Here is a 24,106-nt window from a genome sequence, read left to right as displayed (position 1 = left end):
GCCTAATTCAACACTCAGTGCAGGGGCGTCATTTCAGACTTCGCTTGGGGGGGGCAAGAGCACCACCGACATAAGACTTTCACGGTTTGTACTATTATATTAGTAGACAATCTATTAAAGTATATGCATTCCTCAAACTCTTGGGGGGGGCAATTGCCCCCTCCTGCCCCCCCTAAATGACGCCCCTGACTCAGTGTAACTCCACGTGAGCTCCATTTGTAACTCTTACAATATCTAGCCTGAACTCAATCTCTCCGCACGTACTCTATAACATCTGAAGTGTTATGAAGCAATTGCATTCCTAATACGGTTCTTCTGTTCATGAATGTTACTTACCTTTTCACCAGAATACACAAGGTCTTTCACATATCCCCACAGGAAGAAGTCCAGAGTCCTAACATCAGGAGAGCGTGAAGGCCACCTAATTGGCCCATCATGATCTACCCAACGGCCAGGAAATTCAGTATCAAGGAACTCCAATTGGAATATCACTTGAGGTTGCAAATGTTGTAACTGGGGAACAGCAAAGTGTTGAAGCATGTCTAAGAACACATTTCCTGTTATGGTTTGCTCTATGAAAAAGAAGAGGCCTATAACTGCATTATGTGTTAAAGCACACCATTCAATTTGGGACTGTCTCTAGAATGTTCTATATACACATGCGGATTCTCAGATTCCCATATTCTAATATTGTGTCTGTTAACACAGCAAGACAAGTGAAAAGTTGCCTCATCAGAGAAAACAACGTTCAATAGGAAATTTTTGTCATAATCAATCCTGTTCAGAATTTCAGAAGCAAATATTGCTCTCTGTGGCTTATCATTAGGCTTAATTTCTTGCAACAATTGCACCTTATATGCGCGCAAACGCAATCGTTTGTGTACCACATTGTGCACTGTTGACTGGAAAATGTTTGCTCGCTGCGCGAATTGACTTCCTCCGGCTACGTGAGAAACACTCTCTTATTACTTCCATAGTTTCTTCTTACACGCGATTTACCACCGCTGTGTTGTTTCACTATATTCCCCGTTGATAAATCCACGCCTGGATACTGTTGCATGATGGAGGCTCCTTGTGGTAAACACGTCGAAAGTTTCGTTGAACTTGAACAACACTTTTTGTCTCTGCAAACTACCACACGCATTGCTCCTTTTCAACTGCCGACGCCATTTCTGTTTATCGGCGATACTAGTGCCGTCACCGGTAGTTGTTCAATTATGAAAATTTGCTGAACAAAACTTTTTTGAGTTTTCCTTCAATATGATTTTTTCTTTTCTGAATCTCTGACTATATTAAAACTGACTATATTAAAAAAAAAAATGATCTTACACTTCATCTGCACTCTTATAAAAACAATCTGGCTCTATGATTTTATTCTGAAAATATTGCTGAGAATAATTTACAATTATTTATTATTTTTTTTTCGGGTACAGAATAATACCCATTCAATATTATATAAACATAGTGGCTTGTAGTATTGGGTCCCATCCAAATCTTGGACCCCATCCCACATGAGTGCGTGCCTGCACTCAATACAAATTGTACACTGAATACGACTTATGCTTTCACTACCAAATTATTACTGCAACTATGTTACTCATATGAGCATGCTAATAATAATAAGAAACAAAGAAAACAATGCAAACTGAAGAGATTGTTTACTTGTTTAAAGCTACACTCAAAAATTATTAAGGAATAAACTTACTTAGAAACATCTCTTCCGATACGTCTCCCACTTTCGTCAACTGCGAAAGAAGTTGAATGAAGCCTGAAAAGAGAGTATCAATTTAATGTGGTATATTTAATTACTAATTTTTATTTGAAGATTAATTATTAGATGGATTTTAGTCTTATTAGCTATACTGAAAAACGAAACCATTGGCAGTATCTTATTTTCACATGCACAAGCAGAAATGCTGCTTGTTTTACAATGTGGAAAAGTGTAAGATCAGCATGTTAAGAAATTAGCAGCTATCCATTTTAATTCATTACATAAATCTAAACTTGTTTGCTGATTATAGTTATTGGCAAGAGGTGCTCTGAGTGTACCATCAATGGAGACTTTTCATTTTATTTTAATGGCCTCCATATTCCCCCTTCCTGCCTTAGCTGATGTCTTAACTCTTCTTTCGGCTCATCATTCCCAGCACATTGAGGTGAGACTGTTTTCTATGGCATGACATCTAAAAATTTAAACTACGCTTATTTAACATTTTCTTTATTTATTTTACAAAAATATATGTGTAGACAAACAACACATGGACGTGATTTGAAAAGAAACAAGCTGACTGTAAGATGTGAAATTAAATATAATTGATTAGTTAAAATATTAAAAGCATATTTAACCAGGTGTCAATTTCTCACATTACCTTATAATTCATTTATATTTGTTTCGTCTCCTTTGTGAATTTTAATTTTGGAAATCGGTTATCCAGATTTCGTATTTGCTTTCTTTTCTTTCTTAATATTTATATTTCACTTTATTTTCTTATATGCAATGTGATTTCAACTCATCAATGTATATTTAAAACACTTTTAAAATTAAAAATAAAAGAAACAAACAAGCTGAAAAAATACGATAGAGCTTTCTTATTATAGGAAATCAAAAAAATTCACCTCATTTTTTTTTTTCTGTTCTTCAGATTCCCTATCTAAATTTTGCATGGTTTCAATCACTTAACAATATAAAAACACATTACATTGCACTAACCCAAGAAACACTAAAAACATGTAGTTCTAAGTTCTCGGTAGTTCCTTAGAGCTTAATTACTTTTACATCACATGCTTTATTTGCTTATTTATCTAATTAGAGTGTTAAAAACAGTCAGGCCCGTAGCCAGGGAGGGGCTAGAAGGGGGCACTGCCCCCTAAATTATTTTTTGACCACTAAAAAATAACGCTAAAAAGAATTTTCAAACTGAATCAAAACCTGTGAATTTCTTGCAATTATATTTACCAAATTAAATTCAACTTTGCGAATACTACTCATTTCTGTGTATAATTATAGGCCTATGTTTCTTGCTAGATGCACAAAACATGTTCCATTGCCTTTACCCATTTCACAAGAATTTCAAACCATACCCTATTACTGCAACCATGATAAGCATGCAAGGATACCAGGTGCACTTTCAAACAACAGTATCGTAGTCCACAACGTTAGTTGTGAATATTAAATTGTATGTCGCGCTTATTTTAGAAGTAGAAAATTGAGTGCAAACATTGAATAAAACATACACTTCTATTTTGTATTGATATAATCTAAAATTGCTGTAATATAATTTTGCTCTAATGTTGAAAAAATAAATACTTGTTTTAATGATTAATATGAAACAAAGTACCTCGCAAAGAGCATGTATTAAACACGCAAAAATAAAACAAAAATTTACGGTTTCCATAATTCAAAAATAAATACAGATTCTGTAAATAATTTTAAAAAATGTACAGTTTTATAGTGTTCTTTGATGACTGTGATTGCCCCCGTAGCCTTCATTTCTGCCCCCCCCCTTCCCGCAGGCCGGTAGCCAGCCCAAAAATGTAGGGGGGCCGATGCAACCATATTATAGTTCATTTGCAAGCCTACCGTGAAAATTATAGGGGGACAGCAAAAAGTTTGGGGGGTTCTGCCCCCTAGACCCCCCTGGATACAGGCCTGACCCCTAATAAATCAGGCTGGCTACAGGCCTTAAAAGTCGTATTTTCTCCTTTTGTTTTTCTTTCCACTATTTTTTTGAAACATATCTTGCCACAATAATAAAATTTTGGACTTTTCTTCATCTTTTAGTGTCTTTTTTTATCTACTTCCAGTTCGTCTCTAATTTCTTTTAAGTTTTGATATACGTATATGCATCACAATACCAGAAAATATATTCCGCGGTGTGTTGTTCTCCACTATTACACACATCATTTTCGATTATGTTCAACCTCTTCAGATGGCCTCCGAATGCCCAGAACATAACTTCTGTGTTAATTTCGTCAATCTTTTCCCTAGTTTTTAAATCTGTAATAATATTTTTTGTCCTACTGCCAAGAGTGGCGAAGCGTGCTGTAAAAACAACTGTGTAGACAAACACACACATACAGTGTATATACACTATTCCAAGTAAGATGACCCCTGATAATTCATAAATATAGTATTAATGTTTGAGTTTTCAATATTCTTTGCAATAAATGTTTACTCTGTTCCTTTAAGTATAAAATTTTATAATTAATGAAATTTGGTGTATAGTATTTCTTTTTCCGAAGTATAGATTTCTGAATGGTTCCACATTTGCTAGAAATGGGGCATTAGTTCCCCATATCCTCTTTAGGGATAGTCATTTCTAAATACCTTAGCAATGAGCTGCAAAGTAAAAAAAACAACAAAAAAAAAAAAACGATAGAAGTAAATACCTTACAACTAATCTAATACCAAATAGGGCCTACCTTACCTAATACCTTACAGCCTTACAGTCTTGTAAATGAGCTCCTTACCCTGTTCTTCATTTTGGCGAAAATATTAATAACTCTTTCTTTGGATTCAGATATCCTACAAAGCTTCCACACCAAGTTCGTTATTGTAAGTGTCCGTAATTCAGGAAGTGTTTGTAATTTGTCATGCTGTTCGTTAAGTAAGTTTTCACTCTTTTCAGGGCACTCACTGAATGTTTTCAAAGAACTGAAGTTGATGGAATGCTCAATACCATATTTAGCAGCTTTGTTGTCTCCCTGATATACGCTTTGAAGTTCATTACTAAGAATATATTTCAAGCATTCGGAAAGAGAAATGTGTTGGTTACTATCGGGACATAAGTTCATAAATTAATTCTTAAGCTGATCTGAGCAAAAAGTGTTAGGAAAGGTGGATATCAAGTCATTCAGTTTGCCTGTCGTATGGAAGAATTTGTTTATATATACTAAATTTTCTATAATTTATTAGTTCTACAATGACCAGATTTATGTATTTTTCAAATCTTTCATCTGCACAATTATTGAGCGAAGAATCTAATATAAATAAAAGAGAGTTTGTTTGTATGTTTGTCTGCCTTTGTGTATGTGTGCAGTCTGGGGATCAGACCAGTGGACCGAGTTACCAAAATTTGGTCACGGGTACCTTGGTCTAGGCTCCAGACCAAGACGAAACGATTTTTTTTTTTTAATTCGGACCAGGTGGTCTCAGGGAGGGGGCGTTTACCGGGACATGTAAAAGTACTTGTCACTCTCGCGAAAATCATAAAAGTGATAGAATTGCCAATACGTCTCAACTTTTCGTTAGGGGGGGTCTTTTTTATTCTGATGTTGGAGACACATAGGGACAATATATATATATATATATATATAAATTTAACATTTTATAGAGGGAGCTCGAAAGATGGTTTAAAATAAGAAGAAATGGCGATCTGTTTCTTTCACTTACAAATCCAGCTTAAAACAAACAAGATAGACAACCCTCTAAACGTAGACAAAACAGCAAATGTCTTTTCGCAGGTACTATTACACAGCGCGAGTCGTTGGACTTAAACTTCTCATGTGGCTATTTCCCCTACGCTTCTATAGGTTGATGCAAGCTAAATGGATGCAACAGAGAAATAATGTTCAAGGTTTCGCGAGACACTTTGCTTTCTGTCTTTCATATGGAAGCATTAAAAAAAAATCAGAATAAATTATAGGAAATTTTAAGTTCAGTATCTTTAAATTACAAAATTTAAAGTTAGTAATTTACGCTTGGCTTAATACATATAAAATTCTAAAGGGTAGACGCTGTCTACCCTGTCTACCCTCAAGCCTCGCCACTGACTGCCATTTTTTGAATTTATCCATTATTTATTCCAATGCGATATGTTATCTGTTCTTGGAATTTCTCCTTTAATCTCTATAATTTTGGTTAGTTCTTTGTTCTTAATCATGTCTTATTCATTTTCTAAGTATTTGGAGATGGATCGGTTCTTCACTCGTATTTGCAATGTTTCAGAAGGGATGTCTTTCTTTATTAGAATGTCTTTGTATTCTTGTTAGGACTTAATTTAACGTTCATAAAAATTCGATGACCTTCTACGCGTGGAAAAGATAACTTATCTCTGTGTATCATAGAACATGTGCATACGGAAAATCACAACACATTTTATACAATAGATGAACACCTTAACATCTCATTGTAAAACCTCGAAAAAATGATTAAATCCCTATTGTATATACCAAGGATGTTATAAAATCCTTGGTATATAGAGGGTGTTTCAAAACATCAACGTTTGGGAGGTGATTCCTGACACCAAGATAAGACAAAAAGTATAGACCAACCTGGGTGCACAAACGCTTCCTTTCGGAGTTATAGGCTGCCGAAAACATGGAAAAAATGAACTTTAAAGGTCCTTAGCTCCAAAACTACGGGACCCACCGTAATCGGGTCAAGACTTTATATAGGAACTAATATGTGCCCTATCCTAAAATCCATGTTTCAGAATCCTAAGGTACTCACGAAACAATTTTTATAGAGGGAGTTTGGCTACGGGCATATAAATTGAAGTCCTCAGTCACAAACTACTCTATAAAAGTTGTTGCGGAAGTTCCTTAGGGCATTGAAACATGGATATTTGGATAGGACACATATTAGTTGCTAAGTGAAGTCTTAACCCGTCTACGGTAGTTCCCATAGTTTTGGAGCTATGGACCTTTAAAGTTTAATTTTTCATGTTTTCAGCAGCCTATAACTCCGAAAGGAAGCGTTTGTGCACCCAGGTTGGTCTATACTTTTTGTCTTATTTTGGTGTCAGGAATCACTTGCCAAACGTTGTCTCGGTGTTGTTTTGAAAAACCCTGTATATCAGACGGTAAATACAAATAATACATATATATTGTAACCGGCCAGTTATAAACTTTTTATTTGTATTATACTTTAATTTCAAATTTAATTCTTAAAAATAAACAAAACACGAAAAAACTCCTTTACATAAATTCAAATCAAAAATCTATAATAAAATGTTAAAATTATTATATCATTTGTCTATAAATTCGTTTTATGTGCTAAAAACAGTTTAACTTACATAATAAACTGCCTCATTATGTAAATCTTGCATTAACAAATTTCTTCGTCTAAACCAAATTCCAACTTATACATAAACCCAATTTTCTGGATCATGGCGTGGTTCTACATCACTTTAGGTAACAACCTCAATAATATATATAATCTCACAATATTTCCAAAATAGAAAGTGTAACCCGACATTCATATATCATTAATAATCTCAATATAACTAAAATATTAAAAACAAATTTTGTCTTCAAACTCCAAACATCATAATCTTCATCAAATAAAGTTTTAAAAAATTACTATTTTGTCAATCCCAACCAAATTAAAAATTTATACTAAAATTAAACCTCAATCATAAAACAATATCTTCAACAAAAAACTCAGGTATGTACTTAAAAACTCTAACTGCCAAAAATATCTCTACACGTAAACCAATTCACAAACACTATATAACTAATCTAAAACATTAAAAGCAATCACACATTTAAAACTTATATCTTTTATTCATGCCTAAAATTTTCTAATTTAATTAATATGTTTATCTCTTCTATCAAAAGTATATAAAAAGATTGGTTATATTTAAAATACAAATCCTCTCGCAATATACACCAATTAAAATAAACCTTAAATATAACCACATGGTGGAAGACGCGTTAGGCTTACGCCTTTACAAAGATCCTAGGTTATTATAAGATCTTTAAAAAAATCAATTTTTAATAATGAAACTATTCATCATTCATGAAACTAATCACGAAGGTGATTATTAATAATGTTAAAACGGTATATATATATATATATATATATATATATATATATATATATATATATATATATATATATATATATATATATATATATATATATTTAAAATGAATTTGCAAAATTCATGACAAGCAAGAGCAAAAATTTAAGAAAAGTTAAAAATTAAATACTATACTTCATTATTCTTGATTATACGTGAGATATTGCATATGTTAAGCACCTCTCTGTAATATGTAATTTGTAAAGAAAGACACCGTTGAAATCTAGAATTAAAAAAAAAAATCTTGACAACATTCCGGCGTCGAGAATTTTCCTTTTGATACTGTGCCATTTAACTTGGGAAGGGCTCCCGCGGGGATCCTTTGTCCTAGGCTCCGCAAAGGCTAAGGTCAGTATGCTTATGAATTTATGCTTCGTTATAAAGGCACTCATACAAAACAAGTCGTAAGATTGAAATCTAGGCATCAGAATATGCATAGTCAATAACAAGGTAAATCGTGAATGAAACGGAATATTTACCTCTGCTATAGTCGCCAGCACATAATGGTCTTACAACAAGTCCATCTCCGGGTTCTTGAATAGTTATTTGTGGTTCAAAACTCACAGAAGACTTTGCAAGGTCCAAACGCTCAAGAATTTTGGGATCATACAAAGGTTCATCTTTTTCTAGCACACAGCTCTGAAAAATACAATATATATTAGATATTACTCTCAGAAAGAAAAGAACATAAATTATACAGTTAAGTGTGAATCGAGATACGTTATTCAAATACCATTTCAGTGCTGATCATGCGAAAACTGGCAATGCAGTCAATTTAACCTATCGAAGGGTGACTTGCTTGATCTTTTTAATGCCAAACTTTGGAGAAAAAGTCTGTGAATGTTAAGTTTCAATTCTTAAAAAAGAAGCAGATGACAACAATATCAAAATTAGTGCTTCTTACCAGTATAACATTTAAATAGTACTACGAAATAAAGAATTTAGTGCATCAGATACATTATTTATTACTGCATAATTTGAACACCAACCAATACTTGCGTGACACCACTGGCAATGAAATTACTCTGCAATAAACATGAGCTCGAAGACAAATGCTTTATATCCACTAAAGTACCTAGACACAGAAGTGATACTTCAGTAACTTAAATAAGTAAATAGATTTATCTCTAACTTAGGTGAAATTTGTGTAAACCTAAGCCCTGTTGTCCAAAAAGTATTGAGCCCTTGGAGGTCAAAATTGAGAATACATTTATTATAATTTGAAAATAACATTATAAAACCATGTATACACCATTTTATCCGTTAAGTTTCTACCATTTTTTCGGCAATAGCATAATCCCAAGGCTAGAGAAATTGTGATTTCTGGTCAACAATTACGACATGTAGTTTTCACAGGCCTCTTTTGAAAGTAACTTAACACCATTAAGCGAGTTCTGCAAATACCGAAACAAACAATAGTCTTGTGGTGCCAGGACCGCGATATATGATGGAAGCACTAAAACCTACCCCCATTCTTTTCAATTTCCGACAAGTCTTTAAAGATGAACAGTCTGGTGTTGTCAGTGTGGATACAACACACTTTCTGTTTACGAGTTCCGTTATATATATAATTGCTAGATGTAGTCGAGCTAATTTTCGACAGTATAGGTTCGAGTCTATCGTTCTGCCCGGAGCAGTAGTTCGTGATGAACTATGCCCTTCCAATCCAACCAAACGCATAATATAACCTTCCTTAGCGCCAGTGTGGGTTTTGCCACAGTTGGTGGCAGGGGCGGATCCAGGACAGACTTTGTGGGGGCGGTGGGTTGTAATACTGCTACTTAGAGCTACTTTTTAAGAGCTCCAAAAATAAACTATATACTTTATTTATATATAAAATAAAGTTTCCTTTTCTGGGGGCCTCTGGTTGGTGGAGCTTCTCGCTTCGACCACGATGTTTTTCACACGTTGTTGTAGGTTATCCACCTTTCGTCATTCGTGATCAGCCACTTTAGAAATGGTTCAAGATCGTAACGTTTCAGCTTTCAGTAGAGATTCGTGCACAGTAATTCGATCGAGTAAATACTTTTGAGTCACACCATGTGACACTCAAACGTCGAGCTTCTTTTTGTGGCCAGTTTTCTCCAAATGGTTTAACACTGGTGATGGGTATTTAGCAGTGGCGGATCTAGGCCAGGACCGAATCTAGGCCCCGCCATTTTTTTAAGTGACAAAAATAATTTAAGCTATTATTTATATATTTTTGAAAGTTTATACCATTTCACTCATGATATACGTATCATAGTCTGGGTTCTGGCTGCCCCCCAGTTTTTATCTTCTAGATCCGCCACTGGTGTTTAGGTCGTTGGCAATATAATCACTGCTTACATGCCGGTCTTGCTCGACTTTTGCCCGAATGTAATCTCCTTTCACTATGGTTGGCCACCCACTGCGAGGAGCATCTTGGACATCGAAATTCCCAGAATGAAAGTGCCTCAACCATCTTTTGACTCGTGCTTTTGATAACGTATCTTGGACATACACAGCATAAATTTCTTCATGGGCCTGTGCAGCATTTGCGCATTTATCGGAGTAAAATTGTAAATGTAGCGCAGTTTTGTAGTGTGTAGAAAGTTCATTCATCTTCACGGCGCAATATCTTGCGTCTGATCACAAAATGCCAACAATCTTTGCACATCTATTAGCTTCAACTGTCAGTTGTCAAATGATGATAAGCATGACCCGCTGCGGTTCATTCATATACTGTGAGGTTTGGAACACTAAAGCCATCTCGTTCGCAAAAGGTACAATATTTTTAGACTACCTGATATTGTACACTATGTGATCAAAAGTATCCGGACACCTGGCTGAAAATGACTTACAAATTCGTGGCGCCCTCCATCGGTATTACTGGAATTCAATATGGTGTTGGCCCACCCTTAGCCTTAATGACAGCTTCCACTCTCGCAGGCATACTTTCAATCAGGTGCTGGAAGGTTTCTTGGGGAATGGTAGCTCATTCTTCACGGAGTGTTGATATGAGGAGAGGTATCGATGTAGGTCGGTGAGGCCTGGCACGAAGTCAGCGTTCCAAAACATCCCAAAGGTGTTCTATAGGATCCAACAGGACTCTGTGCAGGCCAGTCCATTACAGGGATGTTATGGTCGTGTAACCACTCCGCCACAGGCCGTGCAGTATGAACAGGTGCTTGATCGTGTTGAAAGATGCAATCGCCATCCCCGAATTGCTCTTCAACAGTTGGAAGCAAAAAGGTGCTTAAAACATCAATGTAGGCCTGTGTTGTGAGAGTGCCACGCAAAATAACAAGGGGTGCAAGCCCCCTCCAAGAAAAACATGACCACACCATAACACCACAACCTCCGAATTTTACTGTTGGCACTACACACGCTGAGAGATTACGTTCACCGGGCATTCGCCATACTCACACCCTGCCATCGGATCCCCACATTGTGTACCATGATTCGTCACTCCACACAACGTTTTTCCACTGTTCAACCGTCCAATGTTTACGCTCCTTACACCAAGCGAAGCGTCGTTTGGCATTTACCTGCGTGATGTGTGGCTTATGAGCAGCCGCTCGACCATGAAATCCAAGTTTTCTCACCTCACGCCTAACTGTCATAGTACTTGAAGTGGATCCTGATGCAGTTTGGAATTCTTGTGTAATGGTCTGGATAGATGTCTGCCTATTACACTTTACGACCCTCTTCAACTGTGGGCGGTCTCTGTCAGTCAACAGACGAGGTCGGCCTGTACGCTTTTGTGCTGTACGTGTCCCTTCACGTTTTCACTTCACTATCACATCAGACACAGTGCACCTAAGGATGTTTAGGAGTGTGGAAATCTCACGTACAGACTTATAACACAAGTGACACCCAATCACCTGACCACGTTCGAAGTCCGTGAGTTCCGCGGAGCGCCCCATTCTGCTTCCTTACAATGTCTAATGACTACTGAGGTCTTGATAATGAGTACCTGGCTGTAGGTGGCAGCACAATGTACCTAATATGAAAAACATGTTTTTTGGGGTGTCCGGATACTTTTGATCACATAGTGTATATGTAAAGCTTTATACAGTTTCAGAAAACTGTGTCGAGAAGTACTACAATACATATAGCTTTCAACTATACGATGTGACCTTCCTCAAGAGTCGTCCCTGACAGGTAAGTATGTATACAGTTCTTTCTTCACACTTTTCCTGGTAAATTTTACATCGTGAAAAGAAACAAGAGATCTTTATGAATCTCTAAGCCTGATTATATATGCAACAATAATATTTTACGTTTTTACTGTAGTTTCTTTGGCACCAAACGTGATTTAAAGTATACTGTTCCTGGTCTGTGCTTACGTACACCCTGTTTCAAAAAGAATATACATATTTCGAATGGATATATTTGTTAAACTTTAAGACATACGAATATGAAATTTTACACACATATTTATGAACCTCTAAAGTTCAAATTACAGTTCAAAGTTCAAATTACAGATGTTTAATATGTCCTCAATCAGCGACACGAACAATATCACATCGATACTCAAATTCCTCCCATACTCGGGCAAAGCATGTCCTACGTCACTGATGTTATGCCAGTACGGATCCGGTTCTTCAACTCTTCCAGGTTCTGTAGGAGTGGTGGTACATAAATGTTGTCTTTAACGAAACTCCACAGGAAGAAGTCACAGGGTTCAAATCCGGTGACCGTGGAGGCCAGCTGAGACATGCTAAGTTGCCAGCTCCTTGACGACCAATCCAACGGTTCGGTAGAGTTTCATTCAGATATTCACGCACTTGGCGACTCCAGTGAGGAGGTGCTCCGTCTTGTTGAAAAATGAAGTTGTCTTCGTGCAGCCTCGGAAACAACCAGTTTTGTAACATAGCGAGATATTGCTGACTGTTAACCGTGTTTCCATTAAGAAAAATGGGTCGTAAACTGATGATCGGGATATCGCACAAAACACATTGACTTTGGGCGAATCTCGTACGTGTTCAATGACTGTATGTGGGTTCTGTAGGCCCCAAATTCGAACATTTTGTTTGTTTACCTGACCGCTAACACGGAAATTTGCTTCATCACTGAACACGATGCGTTGTGCAAAAGTGTTTTCATTGTCAATAGCATCCAGAATCTCGTTACAAAATGCCACAAGTTTGCGTTTGTCATCAGGACGCAGATCTTGTAACAGCTGTAACTTGTACGGCTTTCATAACCAACCGACGTCTCAAAACACGCCAAATTGTTGTTGTCTTCACTTGTAACTCCCGACTGGCACGACGAGTTGATTTTGAAGGCACGACGAGTTGACGTTGGAAAGCAATTTGAGTTCGTGCAACATTTTCTTCAGTAACACGAGGGTGGCCAGGACTTTCCTTTACATACACATCCTGTATCTACAAACTGTCGATACTATCTGCGAATGCTCCACCCATTCGGGGGATCAATTTGGTACCTCAACCTGAAACGTCTTTGCACTCTAATCACGGAATTACACTTCGCAAACTCGAGAACATAAAATGATTTCTGCTGCGGAGTAGTCATTTTAAACATATGACGGTTACCAAGCAAAACAGAAGACAACTGACATCTAGCGGCTATTAATATAAACTATACATGTATTCGTTTCTGCAATAGCCGATCCGAGGCTCAGCGATCGATAGTTTGGACAAAATAATTCTTCGTAATATGTATATTCTTTTTGAAACAGGGTGTATTTTTGAATATAGTTGTAGAGGTCAGTGTTATTTGAATATAGTAAGAGAAAAGTCAAAATTTCAAAAAATCGAAGTACTTTAGAGTTTAAACATATTAAAGAATAAAGAACCTGTTAAATCACAAAAATTCAGAAAACGAATTTAGAACAAAAGTGGCGGAATTCTTGATTACTAAAACTTACGGGGCTATTTCGGTCTCAGAAGGGGGAGGGGAGGATTTGGGTCTTTCGCTTTATTAGCATTATTTGCATTAATCACATTAGCGTTCATGTATATGCTTAAATTATCGTCAAAAAAACACAACTTCATAAGAAAATAAGATGGACTATTTTATCTGTTAGGCCTACAGAATACCTTACATGTGTAGGTTAATCTTACCCAGGATGTACTTGAGCCTGAACCCACAAAGTGGGGGTGGTGTATATATTTTCTGAAAGTTTGGGTCAAGGTAAGATCAAAACCGGTTACCAAAATTAAGGAGGTCTCATGCATTCTGCTTGGGGGCAGCACTTTACTCATTTTTATTAAAATCTTTAAGCATGTCCATAAAGTCCGTTGCAATCCCGAAAAATCTGAAACGGCGAGAAAGATATGAAAGCAGGAAAACATGTCTTTCATCATTTCAAAAGTACAACGTATCGAAGTATAATAAATTGTCCCAGGGTCCCCCGTAGGGTCCCAGACGGGGTCCAACTCAAAATTTTTAAATGGAAAGGGGGTCAACTTGCACATCGTATGAAAGTTGGTGTTAAATGAAAGAAGATAAATGAAGTCTCAACTCTCTACGATAAGCCTGCAAAATCGTGGTGGGTCAAAATATCAACACAATCTTTATTGCAAAGTCTATGGCCACTTGTATGAATGTGAAACGGTGGGATAGGTGTAAAAAACGAAAACACGGATATGTCATTATTTCAAAAGTAGGCCCTATAATGATTCAAAGTATAAAAAATATTCCAGGGTCCCAGACGGGGTCCAACTCAAAATGCTGAAATCGGAAAGGGCCAAACATATAATCGGAAAGGGTCAAACGATTAAGAGGCAAACATATTATAAGGATATAGGTAGGAGCTTCCTATCATTCTTGAACAAGATGTTGGTGTATGTTGTGTTTCGCACCATCAAGAAATACTTCACAATAAATGTTGGGGAGGACGACAATAATTTTTATGAAGATTTTCTGTATGAAGTGTTTTGTAGTTTACTATCTTATTTTAAAATTAGAATCTCCGGTAAGCGTAAGCATGATCACCACATGGTTTTCCAACACAGAAAAATAGTTACATCAACACCACACACAGAGTTATTTCAACACCGAACTAGGTGTCGTAGTAACACAGAAGTGGAGTCGAACTAACACCAAAAACGGTGTTAATCTGGTGGTCTGACCTTGAATTTTAGCACAGGGAGTGTTGAATTAACACCAAAACGGTGTTACTTATAAGGCTTTGACCTTGAATTATGACACTGATCGTGTGTTGAAATAATATGAAAATAATGTTGAAGTAACACAGGGACTGTGTTCTATTGATACTTGACATGGTGTAATATTAACACAAAATAATTAACATACTACACACTGTGTTACTTTATTCGTGTTGGTGCAACACCGCGCCACAAGTAACACTCAACACTTTTCTCCACACTATCGACCCTTACATGGTGCCGAATCAACACCGAAAATACTAACACAGATCCGAATTTAACACCGATTTTGAAAGACGTAACACACCCCCTGTGTTAAACGCCAACACCGCGGGGTCTGTGTTGAACTAACACTGCATAGTGGTAGTCACGCCGGAACCACTGCTCTGTGTTAAAATTGAGTTGAATTAACATAACCATTTTTTTTACTGTGTGATGTATGTGAAAGAAGATGGAAGAAGTCTCGACTCTTGATGATAAGCCTGTGCAAAATGGTGGTGGGTCAAAATGTAAACACAAGCGTCATTGAAAAGTCTATTAATCTGAAACGGTGAGACAGTTGAAAACAAAGAATAGAATGTATCAAAGTAAAAAAGAAATGTCCCAGACGTAAACCTTTCTGGGGGTTACTAATCAGTACATGTTCATGCAACGACAATATGGTTCATATGTTAACAAAATAACTATTCAAGCTCAGTCCAGCTATACATTCTAGTTTGTTTTTATTTTCTTTCTTGTTTTTGCACCGTTTCACCCTTTCAGATTAATAGGAAAGGCCATAGGCTTTTCAATAACTTTTCAATATATATACTTTGAATCATTATACTTTTGAAATCATGACATATCCGTGTTTTTGTTTTTACACCTATCCCACAGTTTCAGATTCATACGAGTGGCTAGGGGGCGCGGTGGCTCAGTGGTAGAGGGTTCACCTCCGGTACTTAGGGTTCCTGGTTCGATCCCAGCTCGCGCCGTGTGGATTTTGTGGTGGACAAACACCGTGCTCGTAGGTTTTTGTCGGAGTTCTCCCGTTTCCTCCCACTTTCTTCATTCCACCATTTCATTCATTTATCACCGTCTCCTTTGGCATAACCGTGGGACGTAAAACTGAAGATTTCATTTCATTTCATACGTTCTGTCTTACGCGTACGGTAATAATTTTACAAAAATATGCATCACACAGGCACTATTTTGTATCAGAGCAAAATATGAAGTATTGCAACCAGTAGCGTACACAGGAACTTATTTCGGGAGGGGTCCAAACTCAATATGAAGGTATTTTATATTAAAATTCCTAAAATTGCCCCTAAAATTAGGCTAAATTTATACAAAAGTCGAAATTTCGGAGGGGGTCCGGACCCCCAGGACCCACCCTTTGCGTACGTCCCTGATTGCAACTTACTTTACTCAGAATAGTCTCACATTACAGTAACTGGTGAGAACGCAGGAGATCAACGACACACACAACCTTCTCTTTGCCAACGAACTCATAACTGAACTCAGGTTCAGTGTGCGGGTGCGCATATTAAATGCACAGTGACTTTTGACAGTTGCGCATATTAAATGCACAGTTTGACACAAATAGCCTCTTGACTCAAGTGACCCCGGTCTCCTCTATTATTTATTCTGACATTTGTTGAGCTGCACTCGGAGGATGAATTTAAAATGATACTCGATGTCTACAAACCAGCTAGCATAGTCAAGCAATCAAAGATATTATCCTAGTGATCCGGAAACGTATCTGCCGTCTGTTGGAATCCATTCAGGACAGGGATGTTACACAGTACCTTCACCATTCATTATCAACTCGTCATCTCCTTTACAGTAAAGGGCAAAATCACGTTTCAAAAAATAAATAAATAAATAAATAAATAAATAGCCGTCTATAATACAATTAAATGTGTTGATTTATCTTTGTTTTTGAGCTTATCGATTTATATAAAGAAATATATTTTTCCCTTTTTGAAATAAAAGAGAATTCTAATGATTTGATTTTGCTGTTTTTTTTCTCTTTGAATCTATTTAAGTGTTCCTTGCTTTCTGAAAATTGAATTCTCTAATTTATAATCTTAACATTTATAAATCAATTTTATTTAAGTAATATTAAATTTGTTTATAATACAAATGCATTTTAACAAACCAAGAGACATTTAATTTCGTTTTACAAAGAAACCAATAAAATCGAATTATTAAACTCCCTTTTCGTATCAAAGAAAAAATGCTTCTCTACATAAACTAATGGGCTAAAAAGCAAAAATGGCTCAGATACTCAATTCCCTTAGGAGTTTACTTTATGACGATTTTGAAAAATAGCCTCGCTGCAGACGCCTCCATTACACATCATTTCATGATTGTTTAGTACTTCACCATAGAGTTGTAAAATAGCCACTAGAGGTACAACTGGCGCTGCAATCGCATTGGCTGTTCAACCCAGCGTTGCCAGATCTAGCATAATGATGCTAGATCTAGCATAATTTGCATGTCTTTAGCATCTAGCATCGTGCTTTTAGCATCCTGCCCAAATCTAGCATAATTTCAGCAAGTTTATCAAAAGGCCGCAAAACCTGGAGATGAGAAAGAAGTTGGTCGTGGGAAGAAAAAGAACGGGAGAAATGTATCTTCTTCCATTAATTCATACAGTCGGTAAACCATACAAGCAGTCTTATTTTCCGAAGTAAGTTGGAAACGGGTTTGGGCTTTTTTTTTTTTTTTTTTTTGTGGCTCCACCCAGAGTTTTCTAACCCTTTAACTGCGAGGCATGGGCGGAGCTATGGAAACCATTCTCCTCCAAACTTTTTGACAACTTCACCATCTTTATTTCTGACTTCATGACCATCTTTATTCCTGAAATGAAAGGTCCGAAACCGACCCAAAATCTGCCCCCCAGCAGACATTTCTCAACTCCGCTTATGCTGCGAGGTAATTTTCTTTCAAAATATGTAAACAAACACTTTGCATTCATTTATACGATATATACGCCATTGAGTCTGGCAACGACTGCACTAGTTTAGTTGAGTTAAAGCTTTGGTGCGTGAAGTATTAAATTCTATTCACGCATTCTTGCGCTCTGCGTATTTTAAGTTACTTTATCGTATCTCAACTTCGTTTTTTTTTTAAACTCCTGAATTAGTAATTATGAGGATCTAGCATAATTTGACCGAATCTAGCATAATTTCGATCAGGTTTTGGAATAATTCCGAGCTGTGAGTCTGGCAACGCTGGTTCAACCGCACTGGTGTATGGCCAGTACCGCATGTCCCACTAGGCTGACTAGGCCCAAGCTTAGAGCGCAAAATTTTTGAAGGGCGAAAAAATCAATATTTAAATACTATTTTTTAGATTTTTCATGTGAGAAAGTTACAAAATCAAGAGCAAATAGTCGAATCTATGCAGTAATGAATACGTAGTAGAGTAAGAAATCTAAAAATAATTTAGAACATGTTTCCCATTTGTTATTTTTTGTTACGTAGTTGTAGCTGTAGCATCTAGTGAGAGGTATTTAACTGTAATACTGTAAATTGTTAATTCATTACTTAACCATAATTTAGTTAAGTTTTATTTTTATGCTAGGGTTGAAGCGGTGGAGAAACACGTAATTATTGAGGACGCCCAGAGCAAAAGTATCTAGGGGCGCCGAGTTTCTATATGCTACACTGTGTATGGCAAAAGTGTGCTTACATGGAATTATGTGCTATGAATGACGTTTATTTGGACGAATATATTAATTTTTGTGCGGTTTATCGCTGTAGAGAAATTTAAAAGAGTAAACGATACCTGTTTCACGCTCAAGTTACACATATCCTTCGATATCGGAAAATTATTTATCTGCAAAAGTATGTTAATGTTTAAAATGAAGGCTATTATTGTAGCCCACTTTCTGGTTTGTCTAACTGCAGCGATCTTGCTCAATTGCAGTGGTGGGTCTAGCCCGGAGCGGGGGGCCTAGGCCCTTCCAGATTATGATAAACTAATGATATATCTTCATAGTCAGGGTTATGGCTGTTCCCCAGTTTTTACCTTCTAGATCCACCACTGCTCAATTGTCTTAAAAGCTAAAGTTCGAATTATTTTAATAATATAGAAGGGAGGACTATAATTCTCTAGAAAACTTCAAAGCAACTAATAATTTATCTACTGAAGATTAGTTACAGTCAGGGGCGTACGTAGGGGGTGAATCCTGGGGGTTTGACACCCCCAAATCTCGATTTTTCTATAAATTTGATGTAATTTCAAGGCATTTTTACAAATTTTAATACAATTTATCCTCATATGGAATTTTGATAATCCGAAAAACTTTGGACTCCCCGAAATAAATTCCTGTATACGTACGTCTCTGGTGACAGTCGCCATATTAGGTGACAGAATGTGTAAGAAAGACCAAGAGTGGAATGTACGGTTGCAGAAAGGCATAAACATGTTTAATATAGCAATCACTGTTTATTATTAATTAAACCATGTAGTGATTTTTTAAAAAATATTTGCACATCACAAAGTGATTGAAACCATAAAATTACGCATTGATCTGCTTGTAATCTTTGTCATTTTCTACTTTATTCCAGTTGATCTAGATAAAACCAAAGTAGCACAAAATTTTATTAAAGTGTAATATATAAGTAAAATGTGTCTATGCATTAATCATGATGCATAAAATAATATGCACTAAAAATACGCATCAAACAGCGTCTTTGATATGAGTATCTTCAATTGATTGCCGGATTTGTACTAGAAGCAAACACTCCACCATGGATCAAAGTCATAGCCAAACACAGAGCTCCTTCGTGTATATATGATTAGCATATGATTCTTTAACGCGGAAGATTCGAGTTCGATTCCTGGTAAGAGCTACTACTCTGGTTCTGATCCCACGTTAAGCTATAGGACCACGTCTCATATGGCCCAGGTACTGACAAATCCAATCGTAACCAAATGCCAAGGGTAGAGATGCGCACGAGACGAGATTTGTTGCTGTCTCGTCTCGAAAATGTGCTGTAAAAGTGATGTCTCGACTCGAAAAATGTATATTTCACTATTGGAAGAGCCGTGTCTCGCTCGAATTTTGTCACGAAAATCCTGTTTCGACTCGTTTCATGCGCATCCCTAGCCAAGGGGCACGGTGACTCAGTGGTACAGCGCTATCTCTGGTGCGTAGTGTCCCTTGTTCGATCCCCGGCCAAGTAAGTTTGTGGCGGACATCGTGTCCGTGTGATTTCTTGGGATACTCCTGTTTCCTCCCACATTCTCATTCCACCAATTTTTCCATCTTCATTCACTTGCCTTAATCATCCGTCTCTCTTGGCCTAAAGCGCATATACGTGGGACGTTAATCTAAAAGATGTAACCAAATACCTTAACCACTTGATCCCAAAGTTATCCAAGTGCAGTATCCTAATGCATAAGGCTATCACAAGCGCAGTAAGTGCTTTAATACATCGTTGTATCTTGTCAAGCGTTTTCAGTGTAGTAGTAATTCTTGATTTTACTAAGGTAATCTGCCACTAGAGACAAAAGTGTATTTATAGATTGCTTTGATATCTGTTAACAATAATAATCTCGACATTAATTTCTTTCAAGCGAACACGTAACCTCGGAACCTATTACAATTACGGATCTAATCACTCATTTATTTAAACCATATCGTGTAAAGGAATAATCATAAACCGTGATGATTTCAGAGAATGGCCTTGGGAGAAATTCTGTCCACCACAAAGCAAAGAAATTCCCCAGGGTATTTCTCAGTTCGGGCTCAACCACGGTCACCAGCATTGTCGCAGTATTAGTTTTATCTAGACTCTAATGTTTATTTCGAGTTCCCCTCCGATTGAAATCTTCTAAAATCATTGACTCTATGTGCTAAAGAAAGAAAAAAATTAAATTATTTATTAATTCTGCTCTGATCAAGAATTTTAACATGAAAGTTCTAATTAATGTTTTGAGAAACATCTGCAGTCCCATTCTTGTACTGTAAATGACAATGCACTTGATAGTTTTCTGAAAAACATATATATTCATTAATCAAACTTGTAGTTAAGCATCATTTATGTTTCCTAATCAAACTTGTGATTAATCCCTCCAATCAATGAAACCGGAAGAGTCCTTCCTCCATGAAATCTCATCCCAACCTTATTTTCTGATGACAGCCTAATTGGATGCTAAAAGACTGATTTGGTTTGGTTAACATGCATTGCAATCATAGGCGCCGACTTTGGGGGGCAAGACACTTTTTGCCCCCAATATTTATAATGGGGTCCTCGCCCCTCCAATACAATCCAGTCGAGGAAGAATTAACAAAGAGGAGCAAGAATTTCTGTCGTAGATTTCGTCGTGCTTTTAATTCAATATAAGAAGAACCTTTTTATTCGATAGAAAACGCCATTTTCAGAACTGTGTAGAATGGAGCACTGAAGCTTAAACCAACACTCTGGCAGCACTAGTGTTGTAAAGGCCTGGAGAAAACCGGAAATTTTGGGTAAAAAAAGTTTTTTACCGATTTTTCCCGAGCTTGGAAAAAAACGGAAAAATTGGAAAAAATTGAAATTTTCGAATATTTTATTACATTATGCTTTTAAAATGAAAACTATTTTATATTTAGTAGTTTACAGTTAAGATAATTGAGTAGTTATGTTTCTTGTATTAGAATAGGGAAATTTTGTGGCAACAAATATATTTGTACCATTCCTTTGCACCGTGATAGAATGAAGTCATGGCAACAAAAGATCCTAAAAAATAATCCTAGTTAGAATAATTAATATAGATGTATTAAATTATCTTAAGTAATCTTATAAAGTTACCGTTTTATGGCAGGGAAATGTTAAACAACAGCGCCAGAATCATTCTAGTTAACACCAGTGTGTTAAAATCAAATATACAGGGTGTTTCAAAAGAACACGGAACACATACTACGTTTGGGAGGGGATTGCTGACAGCAAGATAAGACAAAAAGTATAGACCATCCTGGGTGACAAATGCTTCCTTTCGGAGTTATAGGCCGCCGAAAACATGAAAAAAAATGAACTTTGAAACTCCATAGCTCCAAAACTGTCGAACCTACCGTAGTCGGGTCAAGACTTAACTTAGAAACTAATATGTGCCCTATCCAAAAATCTATGTTTCAGAATCCTAGGGTACTCACGAAGCAATTTTTATAGAGGGAGTTTGGCTACGGTCATATAATTTGAAGCACTCTCCAACTGCCTCTATAAAAATTGTTGCGGAAGTACCACAGGATTCTGAAACATGGATATTTGGATAGGGCACATACTAGTTTCTAAGTGAAGTCTTGACTCGACTACGGTAGATCCCATATTTTTGGAGCTATGGACCTTTAAAGTTCATTTTTTCATGTTTTCGGCATCCTATAACTCCGAAAGGAAGCGTTTGTGCACCCAGGATGGTCTATACTTTATTTTCTTATCTTGGTGTCAGGAATCACCTCCCCGTTGTGGGTGTTGTACCCTGTATATTTTATGGAGATACGTATTGTCCTTGTGCTGTGTAAAATTTCCGGAAATTTTGAACCCATTAGAAAAAAATCTTTTGTTCGGAAATATTGGCAAAACCCGGAAAATATAATTGAAAAACTATTTCTTCGCCTGATACTAATCTTATTTTCTGTAATGTGTCTGCAGCATATATGTATACAACGTATCTCGCAAGCAGGAAGTAGTTTTTATAAAGTAACAGCTTTTACTTTTACTTTTTAGTTTTCTGATTTCTGATAAAAATCCCTCTGTATTATTTGTATTTATATTTTTTGAACAACTCAAAAAGAGAGATGATCTTATTTACATATACACATACACCGCACAAACGCGTAAATTTCAGCAGAGACAAATATATTAAAGAATTTAACATGTGAAATTTCCGTTCGTTATTATTAAAGACTAACAAAATACCCGTTCTTCGCACGGAGAGAATGCGTTTCATTTTGGGTATAAAGAGCACGAAAACTGTTACCAATGAACTTGGGAAACCCCAAAACTATGAATTCGATACTAGTATCAGTCATTTTCCCCCTTTAAGAGTAACTAATGGGGGCTTAATATGGATTTAAACGACATCGGAAGTGTCATTGTTCATCTCAGCCACCCCGAAAACTATGGATTCGATTCTAATATCGGCCATCTTCAATCATTTTTCCATATCTCCCCTTTCCCCTCTTCTAAGTTGCGGCCCTGAATCTTTATTTAAACAGTATCAGAAATGTTACTGTTCATCTCAGCAACCACGAAAACTATGGATTTGACACTAATATCGGTCCTTTTTGATCATTTTATGTATCTCCCTCCCCTTCCCCCAAGTTGCAGTGTTGAATTTGAATTTAAGCTTCATCGGAAATATCACTGTTCATCTCAGCAACTCCGAAAACGATGAGTTCGACACTAAGATCGGTAATTTTCAATATATATCCACGCTTCCTTCCTCCAAGTTGCATTTTCAAAGTGAAATGGTAGAATCCATCCCAGGCCCGAACCTCACCTATGTTGAATTTTTTTTTATCGAGATCAGTCTGGCGGTTCTAGAGTTGTTAAGTTACAAATATAGTCACTTTCATTTTATATATGTAGATAATTTTTCGCATTAGAAAACAGATATTTGTTTACATAGAAAGTTTTGTACATAAAGTTTATATTAATGTCTGTATTTGAATACTAAATAATAGTAATTATATGTCTTAGTGCATGAGTATTAGTGAAATTTGCCTACTGCTCTTTCTTTTAAGAAGGAACTTGCTTAAAATTAACAAAATTTCACCAGATCAAAGAGCACATTAAGAACTCAGTTTCATTCAAGAACCCTATTTGTTGCAACAGAAACGCTTCATGATGGTAAATGTGTATGCAATTGTAAAAGTTCTGTAATTAATGCACAACCAGTAGTAAACGACTAAAAGGCACATAAAGGAAATGAGTGCATACTATTAATTTTCAAGAATAATTACAAGTTTTATTTTCGAATGCTTCTTTTTTAAAAAATATTCACAATATTGAAATTTCCCAATTTACATTTTTCACGCGTTCAAAAAATAACTGTTCAATTACTAGTAAAACTAACTTAATACGTACAAAGATTTTTGTTATTTTCCCAATTTTTCCGAAAAGAAACCGGATAAAACGTTTTTTTACCAGCCGGTTCAAAATTTCCGGAAATTTTATAACAGTAGGAAGAACTGATATGACAAGCGAAGATCAATGTGAGCGCCACTTG

At 36.4% G+C, this 24,106-nt stretch overlaps 1 protein-coding gene across 1 annotated transcript in view; it reads right to left on the bottom strand.

Moving 5' to 3' along the window:
• The window catches only part of Gnpnat (glucosamine 6-phosphate N-acetyltransferase), a 49,836-nt gene that overhangs the window by 15,575 nt on the left and 10,155 nt on the right, over nucleotides 1-24,106 (bottom strand). Inside the window, exons 2-3 of the mRNA XM_081730485.1 lie at nucleotides 8,285-8,444; nucleotides 1,706-1,768 (exon numbers count right to left, since the gene is read on the bottom strand). Of these exons, the coding sequence (XP_081586611.1) occupies nucleotides 1,706-1,768; nucleotides 8,285-8,444 (223 nt within the window). The remainder of the gene's footprint in view (nucleotides 1-1,705; nucleotides 1,769-8,284; nucleotides 8,445-24,106) is intronic.

This window comes from Thermobia domestica, chromosome 11 (genome assembly GCF_964235325.1).
Source record: "Thermobia domestica chromosome 11, izTheDome1.hap1.1, whole genome shotgun sequence".
Taxonomy (NCBI): domain Eukaryota; kingdom Metazoa; phylum Arthropoda; class Insecta; order Zygentoma; family Lepismatidae; genus Thermobia; species Thermobia domestica.
Note: the sequence above shows the minus strand (reverse complement) of the source record. Positions and strands in the feature narration are given on the sequence as shown.